Source organism: Drosophila arizonae, chromosome 5 (genome assembly GCF_054131065.1).
Source record: "Drosophila arizonae isolate 15081-1271.41 chromosome 5, UAZ_ARI_1.0, whole genome shotgun sequence".
Classification (NCBI taxonomy): Eukaryota; Metazoa; Arthropoda; class Insecta; order Diptera; family Drosophilidae; genus Drosophila; species Drosophila arizonae.
In genome coordinates this window covers 14,400,468-14,412,488 of record NC_142925.1, presented here as the reverse complement: position 1 = coordinate 14,412,488, position 12,021 = coordinate 14,400,468, and the positions used below count along the sequence as shown (strand labels likewise).

General features: G+C 41.8%; 3 protein-coding genes across 3 annotated transcripts; 1 reads left to right on the top strand and 2 right to left on the bottom strand.

Moving 5' to 3' along the window:
- Positions 1-1,848: 1,848 nt before the first annotated feature.
- On the top strand, positions 1,849-2,976 carry Pgam5-2 (Phosphoglycerate mutase 5-2). Its single transcript, XM_018013450.2, has one exon. The coding sequence runs from the start codon at positions 1,935-1,937 to the stop codon at positions 2,808-2,810; it is 876 nt and encodes a 291-aa protein (XP_017868939.1). The 5' UTR covers positions 1,849-1,934; the 3' UTR covers positions 2,811-2,976.
- A 1,867-nt stretch (positions 2,977-4,843) lies between these two features.
- LOC149268550 (pickpocket protein 28-like) lies at positions 4,844-7,458 on the bottom strand. Its single transcript, XM_089471063.1, has 7 exons — positions 7,163-7,458; positions 6,829-7,092; positions 6,127-6,640; positions 5,920-6,059; positions 5,633-5,763; positions 5,328-5,568; positions 4,844-5,256 (listed from the first exon to the last, which is right to left on the bottom strand). Exons 1-7 carry the CDS (start codon positions 7,432-7,434, stop codon positions 5,004-5,006), a joined length of 1,815 nt encoding a protein of 604 aa, XP_089327189.1. The 5' UTR covers positions 7,435-7,458; the 3' UTR covers positions 4,844-5,003.
- An 876-nt stretch (positions 7,459-8,334) lies between these two features.
- Positions 8,335-11,719, bottom strand: LOC108614940 (pickpocket protein 28). The gene is made up of 7 exons (XM_089470923.1): positions 11,172-11,719; positions 10,844-11,107; positions 10,174-10,687; positions 9,969-10,108; positions 9,611-9,741; positions 9,306-9,546; positions 8,335-8,671 (listed from the first exon to the last, which is right to left on the bottom strand). The coding sequence occupies exons 1-7, from the start codon at positions 11,435-11,437 to the stop codon at positions 8,413-8,415; spliced, it is 1,815 nt and encodes a 604-aa protein (XP_089327049.1). The 5' UTR covers positions 11,438-11,719; the 3' UTR covers positions 8,335-8,412.
- Positions 11,720-12,021: the final 302 nt, after the last annotated feature.

The window sequence follows — 12,021 nt, the reverse complement described above, 5'->3', positions numbered from 1 at the left end:
CAGGCGCACACCTTGCCATTCAGTGTGCATCTTATAAGATTTATGTTTCTGGGTCACACAAAAGGCGAACAATGTGAGATCTGTTTTATGGCTACCTCAAGTGGCTTACTTTAACAACCCGACGAAAAGTGAACGGAGAAAGTAGCTGTCGAGTGAAGGTGAATGTGGCTTTGGCTGTGGCTCCGATTGCTGCAAGTGTGAATGCGGCTTTTGGCCGTGAATGAAAGCAGCTTACAAAGGTGCATATAAGCTGGAAAAGCTGGAGGAGCTGGCGATGGGACATGCAGCCATTGATGAGAGTTTCATGCGCATCTATGAGCCCGTCTTTGGCTGCACCATTTTTGCAATTCAATCCCGTTCAGTCGCTGTCAAATCTTTCATTCAATTTAATTTTCATGCCGCAACCAGATTCGAGCCGGGGGGACACGATGTCAAAGTTCCTGGAACTTCATTAGGAGCTAAGCTGACAGCCAACTGAGCGCAAAATAACCCGAATCCCTTCACGGCCAGCCACTTGTGGATATGTCTGTATCTCGAGTACAGTTACCGGCCCTCTGCTGCTGCTGGGCGGCGAAATTAAATGAACCAGAAACTTGGTAAAAGTATTTTAACCAGCGCAAATCCTGATGATAGGCCTCTTGACTTTTTATGCCCTGTGGCGGTACATTGACTAAATTTAGACTGCTGATTTACTCTCTCTCCTTCGCTCTCTCTCTCTCTCTCTCTCTCTCTCTCTATCTATCTTTTGTTTGGGCAAAGAGTAGTTAAGAAAGACAGATAGATTTAATGGTATGTAATAAAGACTTCAATTTATAATTAACTTGAAAACATCTTCCAAAAATTATTTTGAAATAATATAAAATATTTATGAGATATGCAAAAATTAAATAAAAGTCAGAAACTCTATATAAAAATCATAAATTACCTAAGACTTATAATCAAAGCATTTACAAATATTTTTTAAATTTTAAAAATATCAATTTTAAATTGTATTTATTTTAATTTAATTACTTGAAAATTGCATTAATAATTTTAGCAAATTTATATGCTCAAAGTAGAGCATTCGTCAGTCGCGCTCACTCCGCACAAGGTTTCGTTGGCGCTACCTTTTGAGAACTTATTCAGATTCGCATTGCTGATTGTGCTAGGCTCAAAGTTTGCCGCTCCAAAGTTGTTCATAAGTATTTGGCCAGGGGTAAAATAACTTTGCCATCTCGTTGGCAAGGCAAACCCAAGTCTCTCGGCAACAATTTCACACAGCCCACTTTCCTTCCAATGCTAATCAACTGTGGGCACGTGGGCTGGCTGTCAGCACAGCCGCATCTGCATAAAGTTGAGAATTATGCAAGAAATGCCAAGGTCCTCAAGAATTTTTAGATGGCATCGATGCAATTATTCTGCAATCGATTGACAACTACAGAGATGCAGATGGGGAAATCAAATATCCAAGTTGAAATGTGAGAAATAAATAAATAAAATAGTTCAAATAAATATTTAGTGGTTAATGGTGCAACCCAGTTAATTGTTATCGATAGTTTGTATATCAAAATGGAATTCATAATCAATTTACATTTAATAATTTTATAATATATATTAATATCAAAATATAATATATATATTAAATATATATTATAATCAAAACTATTTCATGATCGATAACTTGATCAACTCACATATTCATAGTTATCGATATAAGTTTTGATGTTCTCGTTTGTAATTAAAGCAATTAAAGCAGTCCAAGTATTTAAATATATATATATATTAATCACATTAACATAATGTGTATAAATATTAGATAATTTACTATAAATATATGGCATATACCTTCCTGGTCCCATACTCATCGTATCGTATCAACGCCTACATTGAATCATTGTGAACAGCCTAGTTGTCTGCCCCAAACAAAATTGAGCATTACGTCCCGATAGACTTAAATGTCAATCTGGATTTTGAGGAATTGTGTTTTTCAGGCCATGAAATTTCAGAACATTTGGCGCTCCCTGGGCGCAGTCGGCGGCGGCTCCTTGGCCACTTACGTTGGCCTCAAGCTGATCGAGCGCAACCAGACGCACGAGGCCTACCACGAGAAACAGGAGATGGTGGGCAGGGGTGGCTGGTGTCACGACTGGGATCAGCGCCAGCTCGTGCAGCAGAAGCTCTCGAGCGAGTCGGGCATTGAGCACGAACAGGAGCCGGAGGCGGTTGCCCTGCGACACATTGTGCTGGTGCGGCATGGCGAGTATAAGGCCTCACCGGATGGCGGACACCTGACGGAACTGGGGCGACTGCAGGCGCATCGCACGGGCCAGCGACTGCACGAGATGGGCGTGACGTGGGATCATGTGGTCGCGTCGACCATGTCGCGCGCCCAGGAGACGGCCATGATCATACTGAAGCAGATTAACTTCGATCCGCTCAAGATGAAGCGCTGCGAGCTGCTGCCCGAGGGCACGCCCTGCCCAGCCGATCCGCCCCAGAATCGCAGCGTTGAAAGCGTGGAGCGGGCTTTTCGCCGTGATGGGCCACGCATCGAGGCGGCCTTTCGCCGCTACTTCTTTCGCGCCTCACCAGAGCAGAAGCAGGACTCCTACCTGCTGGTCATTGGCCATGCGAATGTCATACGCTACTTGGTCTGTCGCGCCCTGCAGTTCTCGCCAGAGGCCTGGACACGCTTCACTCTGCACCATGGCTCCATCACCTGGCTGACCGTCTGGCCCACGGGCTATGTCACGCTCCGCTGTCTAGGCGACACGGGCTTTATGTCCATCAACGAGCTGACACACCGCAGACCAAAGGAGCAAGCTAAGTAGGGCAGAGCAGCGATTCCTGCAGTTGCTAGTTTTTACATTTAAAACTTCTATATGTAACAAATTATGTACGCCCCATCAAATTGTTAAAGTATTGTGTAAGTGTGTCTAATAAATAGCTGCAGCTAATTTTTTTTAAATTAAAAATTATTGTGGCGATCCGGCATCACTCTTGTTTTCCTAATCGATATATTCGATAATAATCACTCAATTTACCATCAATAGATAATGAGAATTGTCATCCTCATCTTTCAGCCTTTGAGGATCATTATAAGGACCGCCAACTTAGCCTTTTACCGGCCAGATCTGGCCTTTTTCAACTGCCATTTGCAAGGAAAAATGGAATCTAGCTGCTGGCGGGAAATTTGGCATTTTTTACTTGAATATTATTGGCAAAAACAATTCGTAGACTGCCGAGGAGATTTGGAGATTTTATTAAGCTGGATAATCGTGTGTCAATTTTCGAATAAAAATATAATTCCCATTTTCAATGGGCTCAGGGTATAAAAACTGAAATGGCTATATTTCTGGCTATTCCTGAATTTGATCTAGCTTTTTCTAGCAAGTTTGAAAGGTTAATTTAGCCTTTTCTTGCTCGGAAAAGTTGGCAGCACTGATCATTATATACGTACATACTATGTATGCACTACATAGATCGTAATTAAGTAAATGTTATATATTATGAGTTTAAACAAAATAAATGGAAATATAATTGGGTTTTAATTTAATAACCATCACCATAACTTGTGACCTCATCTCGATAATATTATTGGAAGTATAATATCTGACAAATATGATGATTGTATTCAAATTTATATATTATTTTCCTATATAACATTATACTTTAAAGTATTTATAGAGATTTTTATTTCACGTCCCTTCCAAACTCGATTTAAACTGACTGAAAGCTGAGCTGCGGCTCTTGCACTTGTCACACAGATTGATGCAATGATTAAATGTGAATAATATTATTTTATTTTATTTTCTCTCATATGCTTCATAGGCTGAGAGTTTATAATATTTCGCATGCTTTGGGCAACACTTGAGTGTTTAATTTACACACAAATGCGCACACTTAACTACAAGTGTGTATGTGTGTGTGCGTGTGTGTGTGGGTGAATGCGGCTTCATTTGTAGCCGGACTTTTTGGCCTCTGCATGCTGACCATCCGGAACGTGACTTTTATGTTCATTTTGTGTTGGGCGCATATCGGATGGATGCAGCTGCTGGCAAATGGCAAAAGCGGAAGAGCGGAAAACCCCTCTATAACTTTGACCAAAATCACTTTTGGGCAATGCCTGCGGCTGCTTGTCCTCCCTAGCCCCGCGCTGTGGCCGTTGCCACAATTCCGCACTCTTTCGGCTTTGTCCCTGCTCATTAGCGGGACTTTAATTTTGGAGCCCTGGTACTCTGGTTGTTGGGGTTTTCTCTCTGGTCGGCAACTCGGTTACGGTTTCTGGGTTTGCTCTTTGTTTATGTTTTCAGAGCCGCTGTCGTCATCATTTCATTAAATTTGCATCGCAACAATGTGAATTTCATTTGCTTAGCCACAAACTCGCATTATTTCTGTTCAAAGCCTGTCAACTATTTGCTATTTCCACATTGTTGCAGGAATTTAATAAAATGTAAAAAATAACTAAAAATAAGCAAACACTGAATTCTGAATTCCCCCCTCCCCCCACATACTCGACTCACTTCACTTCCACCTCAGTTCACTTCCCCCACGAGGCAGGACGGAGCAATCTCTGTCCGCCCACAACTAGTTTTCCCAGCCAACTACATAGTAGAAACATATCGATTTTCAGCTGTGAGATATCTTATATGTGTATGGATAAGCGCTGCAATAATAGCAAGAGCATGCTCAAAGGGATTTCTCCAAGCAAATATTCGCTGATTCAAGTGAAACATATAAGAAAAAAATAATAATAAAAATAATATGAATATAATAAAAAAAAAAATAGAATAAGGAATATTATTAGAAACAATTTTGAAAATTTTTTTAAATAAATTTATTTATTGTTTTAGTGAAAGGCGATATATAAAATAAAATAAAAAATTAAAAATTGATATACGTATTGCAAAAAATTCATTCCTGAGTTGATAAAATTTGTTAAGATTCAATTTGGGTAATGGGAAACAAACACGCAGTTATTCTCATCCCCATTCTTATACTCATCCCCATCATAATCCTCATCATCATGGATCAATGGGTACTTCAACCTGTTCCTTCAACATGGCTTTGCGTTTGCGCCGCTCCCTAAAATTGCTGCAGATGCGCACCGCGAAGAAGTAGACGAGCTCGATGAAGCTCAGCCCAGAAATGCCCATAAACAAGCCAAAGATACCGCCACAATTGGATATCAGCGTGGTAGCGCCAAAGAGAACGGTTCGCTTTATAGCCGTGAACTGATGCTCCTTGAAGTAGACGGATAAACGAGAAAATTTCCCACTGCAGAAGTTTATATACTGTATTTATCTACATACACATTTCCAAATTTATCTTGTACAGCAGTTACTTACTCGTTGTTCTCGTAGCTATCGCGCATAGCGATAATCGATTTTTCTGTATTGAACAGAGCTCGCGATATCTCAAAGTTATATTCCAAAGAGGTGCATGCGGGCATGCAGTTGCACATGACCTTGGTATTGGGATCGACGCTCTGATGTACGGTCTGATTCTGCAATAGGGCATAGAGTTCGTCCTGTGCCTTAGTGTAGCAGTCAATCTTATCAAGTCCGCATACTGGCACATCCAAGGGCTCTGCAAGGAGAAGATACTGACTTAGAGCTGATGATGTAGCCATGCTCGATGTACGATCACGCACTGGGCATCCAAAACTTGACACAGCCACACTTTGTCATTGTAAAGTTGGCCAGGCACTCGGTCTGGCAATTGCTCTGCGAATAGCTGCGGAAAAACCGGAGATGGCGTTCATCATCGAAGAAGCACTGACGCCTGTTGACCGTTATGATCATAGAGTAAATAAACATATTAATATACATTTTATTAATATGAATATATGAATGCTAGTAAATCGCAAATGCCTCAAATATGCAGATGTCTATGGTATGTACATATGTATGTATGTGTATATGTCTCTGATGTGCTCACTTTTCAACCGAAATTTCGTGTATATTTCTCGTAGAAACGATATAGCTCGGTAACACGCTCACAAGCACTTCTTGGGTATGGGGTACCAGAATATAATTGTTCGATGTGACCGGCACACTCTCTGGAGAGTTGAGAAAAACCTATACAAATAATTTAATTCTAAACGAAAACCAAAGAAAATAAAACAACCCGGCAACTATTACACACCTTATAACCCTGCTTAGAGCTACGGCAATCGTAGTCGTAATTGCGCTCCAGGCCCAACATGAAGGCAAAGAATCCCTTACTTGCCGACGCAGAAACCATACGCTGTGGATACGAATTCTGGCCCTGATCCACATAGCCCGTCGACAGCGTCCAGTTGCCCCGAACTTCATTTAGTCTGGGCAATTTTTTGTCAAAGTAGTTCTGAAAGTCAACTACGTCCGGATCCACATAGCTGATGAAACGCTCATCGCGATAAATATCCTTGGGTCGCAGACCGTTGAACTGATAGCAAATACCCTCGTCCGTGGCCACAAAGTCAAAGAGCTCGTAGCAAAAGTAGAACCGGCCATTCCAGCGACAAAACAGACCCGTATCATTCTTCGAGATGCTCAAATCCACCAACGTCTCCGTCACATTTTCTGTTTGCTGGCTATGCAGCTTTGACAGAATCGGCGCAAACCTCTTAGCAACATCCGAGTCACAAATGTGCATGGTGGCTGCCATACGCTCCAAACTATAAATAGACAAATTTGATTTTCAATGGACAAGCTTAAGAACTGAAACTATGATTGCCGAACAGCAACCATTATATATAATTTTTATGATCCACATGACTCTGCTTTGAGACTAGTTTATCTGCTGCTTATCTCTTGTTTGTTATTACCATAAACATGATTAATCTATACTTTTTCAATACTCAACTCTTCTTCTGCTACACTTGAATTTTGATTACCCTCCTTAAACTCCTGCCAGATCTTTTGTGAGATGTTCGCATAATCGAAGACCTCGCGCTCCATTTTAATTTCCGGGCATATGGTAATTGTGGGGAACGGAATCTTGTGCACTGGCACCAGCGTCTCGTCGAAGCCCAGGATGACCGGCGAGTCCTGCCATTTGAGGTAGGTGGCCCAAATGAGCGAGGCCGCAAAATACATCGAGGTACAGGTCAACACCAGCCAGTATAATCTGAGGAAACACAGAGACAGACGCACTTTCAGGGGGAAACTGGACAACGCTTGAGAATGCACGCACACACTTCTCGTATATGGGGCGATGCAGCTCGAATATGTAGCGTATGCCATGGATGGTGGTGCTCTTCGAGTACTCCAGCAGCATTCCCTTGCAGGCGGACAGACGACTGCCGTATCTGATCCGGGATTTGATGATCACAGCACTGGGCACATCACTTAACGCCGCCGAGTTGATGCTGCCGCCCTCAAAGTCAAAGGTCGGCACGGTCAACAGTAGCGGCCCCGGCATCAGGCAGCTGGGCTTCTCCTCTCGCACCTCCTTTGCTGCGCTGGCCATATTCCAAATGCGGGTCTAGCACGGCGTTGCATCAACTAAGCTGTGCGGAGTTGCGAGCTACAGTTTTATAGCCAGAAAAAAATGGGTGCGTCCACGAGCCAACCTTCTAAAATTCCCGAAGGATGTCACAATTGGTGAACGGGGACATTTCCGAGTTTAACATATTCAAGTACTTACAAAATGAAGTATGGTTGACATTTGTATGCCATACCCAATTTGCATATTTTAAGGACATCTGTTCCACCTTTAAACTTTAGCATATAGCAAACTGAGTTAAGAAAGGTGATTGACATTTTATACCCTGAACTAATTGAAAATTTTGTGAAAAGTGTGTAACAGGCAGAAGGAATCATCGCAGACCCCACGAAGTATATATATTCTTGATTAGGGCAACGAGCTGAGTCGATATAGCCCTGTCCGTCTGTCCGTCCAATCTCAGAAGATATAATAGCTAGAGAGCTGAAATTTGGCATGCATACTCGGGTATACCATAGGCAGTACAAGTTTATTTTATTTTTCCGATAAGTCATCCGATAACTTTTTATCGAGGACAATCAAAAATCGACTTTGTTTTTTTCAGCCATTCGGCCGTCTATCTATCCGTCCGTCTATCCTTCCATCCATCCGTCCACAAGAAGACTTTATAGAAGAAGCTACTACTCGTATTGACCTCATCCTCGTATTCAGTGAAATTCATGCCCTTTAAGCGCATAGCAAGATGGAAAAATTGGAGTTGGAGCTTCACAATGTCATAGTTAAGCGACTGCAAGCCCCTTCCTGATATTACCAAAGAAGATTCAATAGTTATTTTTATAGTGAATGAATACTATGGAGTCGATAGTCGACTGCAACATTCTAATTTGTTTTATTTCTTGTGCTCAGTTATAGGATTCTGATTAGTAAAATAATGTATCATATATGAAACATGAAGAACAATAACAAATAGACACAGAGATATCCACATCATCATCCTCATCATCATGGATCAATGGGAACTTCATCCTGTTCCTTCGGGAATATTATCGCCTTGCGTTTGCGCCGCTGACTGCAGCTACCGCAAATGCGCATCGAGAAGAAGTATACGAGCTCAATGAAGCTGAGGCTGGAGATGCCCATAAACAAGCCAAAGATACCGCCACAATTGGATATCAACGTAGAGACGCCATAGAGAACGGTTCGCTTTATAGCCGTGAACTGATGCTCCTTGAAGTAGACGGTCAGGCGCGAGCCAATCGCACTGCAGCAATATACAATAGTAAATATGAATATTTCTGATTGGAGTAGCAATATATAATGGTAAATATGAATACTTCTGATTGGGGCTGTTGAAAATATATCAAAATATCAATATATCGGTATTTTTTGTTAATAATATAAAAATATATATTATATATCAGAATATGTTTTTGGCCAAACTTTGAATATTTTTTGTGATATTTTGTATATCCTGAACCAATTGAATATGGAAAATATGGAATTTGCGTAATAAGTGAACCAAGCGCGAATGTACACAAATTAAATAGGGTGAAAACGTAGTATTCAGACTTAAAAAATGGAACAGCCACATGTAATCAAATATGGCGTCGTATATAAAAACAAGCACTGTGTTGCTTTTGAGTACCGCATTTGTATAATTTAAATAAAAAAAGTTTATTCTTATTTTCTTTTTTTTTTTTTTGGCACGGATTATAAATTTATTGTAGGAAAAAGTAAAAAGAAAAACAATTATCGAAAAATTTTGATATATCGATATTTTTAAAGTTGCATATCAAAAATCATATTGATATTTTTTCAAAACCTAAAATATCATCGATATGATATTTTAAAAATATTCGATAGCCCTATTACTGCTCTATGGCGTAGTTACTTACTCACTGTGCTCGTAGACTTCACGAAAAGCTACTAATGTTTTTTCCAGATTATAGAAGGCACGGGATATCTCAAAGTTATATTCCAAGGAGGTGCATGCGGGCATGCAGTTGCACATGACCTTGGTATTGGGATCGACACTCTGATGTACGGTCTGATTCTGCAATAGGGCATAGAGTTCGTCCTGTGCCTTAGTGTAGCAGTCAATCTTCTCAAGTCCGCATACTGGCACATCCAAGGGCTCTGCAAGGAGAAGACACTGACTTAAAACTGATGATGTAGCCATGCTCGATGTGCGATCACGCACTGGGCATCCAAAACTTGACACAGCCACACTTTGTCATTGTAAAGTTGGCCAGGCACTCGGTCTGGCAATTGCTCTGCGAATAGCTGCGGAAAAACCGGAGATGGCGTTCATCATCGAAGAAGCACTGACGCCTGTTGAAATTTATAAATATGGCAAACAAAGAGAACATACAAGATATAAATGTTATTGCTAAAGAATTATGTCTAGTGTTTACATATTATGAATGTGTAAAAAAAGAATAAGAGAGCTTTAAAGAAACAGTCTTGGCTCTTTCTGCAATACTTCTAATATGTATGTGTATATTTATGTATAATACATATGTGCATGCGTGCATGTAAGGTGTCTCTGATATTCTCACTTTTCAGCTGTAATTTCATGTAAATTATTCGTGGACACGACATAGCTGGGCAACACGCTAACCATGACTTCATGGCCATGGGGCACCAGAATATAATTGTTCGATGTGACCGGCACACTCTCTGGAGAGTTGAGAAATACCTGGAAAGACAAATTAACAATAAACGAATGCGAGCGAACACAACACCAACAACATAGCAACGCACCTTATAGCCCTGCTTAAAGCTACGGCAATCGTAGTCGTAATTGTGCTCTAGTCCCTGTAAGAAGGCAAAGAACCCTTTCGCAACCGATGAGGCCACAGTGCGCTGGGGATACGAGTTCTGGCCCTGATCCACATAGCCCGTCGACAGCGACCAGTTGCCCCGAATTTCATTTAGTCTGGGCAATTTTGTGTCAAAGTAGTTCTGAAAGTCAACTACGTCCGGATCCACATAGCTGAGGAAACGCTCATCGCGATAAATATCCTTGGGTCGCAAACCGTTGAACTGATAGCAAATGCCCTCGTCCGTGGCCACAAAGTCAAAGAGCTTGTCGCAAAAGTAGAACCGGCCATTCCAGCGACAAAACGGACCCGTCTCATTCTTCGAGATGCTCAAATCCACCAACGTCTCCGTCACAATTTTCGTTTGCTGGCTATGCAGCTTTGACAGAATCGGCGCAAACCTCTTAGCAACATCCGAGTCACAAATGTGCATGGTGGCTGCCATACGCTCCAAACTATAAATAGATAGACAAGAAACCAATATCAGTCGCCACTTTGTCGACAAGATTAAGTACTGAAACTATGATTGCCGAATAGAAATCATTATATATAAATTTGTAGAACCACATGAGTATACAATTCCGATTCTGCTTTGAGACTCAATACTCAACTCTTCTTTATCTACACTGGAAAATTGGTTACCCTCCTTGAACTCCTGCCAGATCTTTTGTGAGATGTTCGCATAATCGAAGACCTCGCGCTCCATTTTAATTTCCGGGCATATGGTAATTGTGGGGAACGGTATCTTGTGCACTGGCACCAGCGTCTCGTCGAAGCCCAGGATGACCGGCGAGTCCTGCCATTTGAGGTAGGTGGCCCAAATGAGCGAGGCCGCAAAATACATCGAAGTACAGGTCAACACTAGCCAGTATAATCTGAGGAAACACAGACGCACTTTCAGGGGGAAACTGGACAACGCTTGAGGATGCACGCACACACTTCTCGTATATGGGGCGATGCAGCTCGAATATGTAGCGTATGCCATGGATGGTGGTGCTCTTCGAGTACTCCAGCAGCATTCCCTTGCAGGCGGACAGACGACTGCCGTATCTGATCCGGGATTTGATAATCACATCACTGGGCACATCACTTAACGCCGCCGAAGTGATGCTGGCACGTTGATAGTCGAAGTTCGGCAAGGCCAACAGCTCTGGCCCCGGCAGCAGGCAGCTGGGCTTCTCCTCTTGTCCCTCTATTGTGGCCATATCGCGTCCATCCACGTCGTTGCCTCAACTGAGCTGCGCGGCATTGCGAGCTGCGCTTTTATAGCCAGCACACAAATGGGTGCGTCTACACGGCTACATTCCCGTAGGATGTCACACTTGCTGCTCGGGGACGCAGCTGGGTTGTGCATATACTTAGCCTAATTGCGGGCAAGAATATGTCGGAAAATTAAGTACAGTTTACATTTTTATGTAATACCAAATTTGTACAATTTTTAAAGAGCAAAATAGCAAGGAAAGAATTTTGAACTAGAAAAGGTTTCTTTGCTTACTCAACGAAATAATAATCTGTCTCTCCGTGTTTTGTAGACGCAATGAAAGTGGAGAATTGACTTAACTCATCCTAATCGAGCTACTTATTTCTGTGTTATAGCTACTACTCTCCATATGCTGCTCCTCTTCACAATTGGAGCTTAGTTTATAACTGTGCGAATGGCGAAGGCAAGTGAAAGGCATTCAGTCTGAAGAGCAAACTCAAGAGGAAGGTGCAAATATTAATCTGCGCCTGAAACCAAGCCAGATTGTTAATTAATTAGTATCCTGCTGCAGTTGCCTATAGGTCTGCA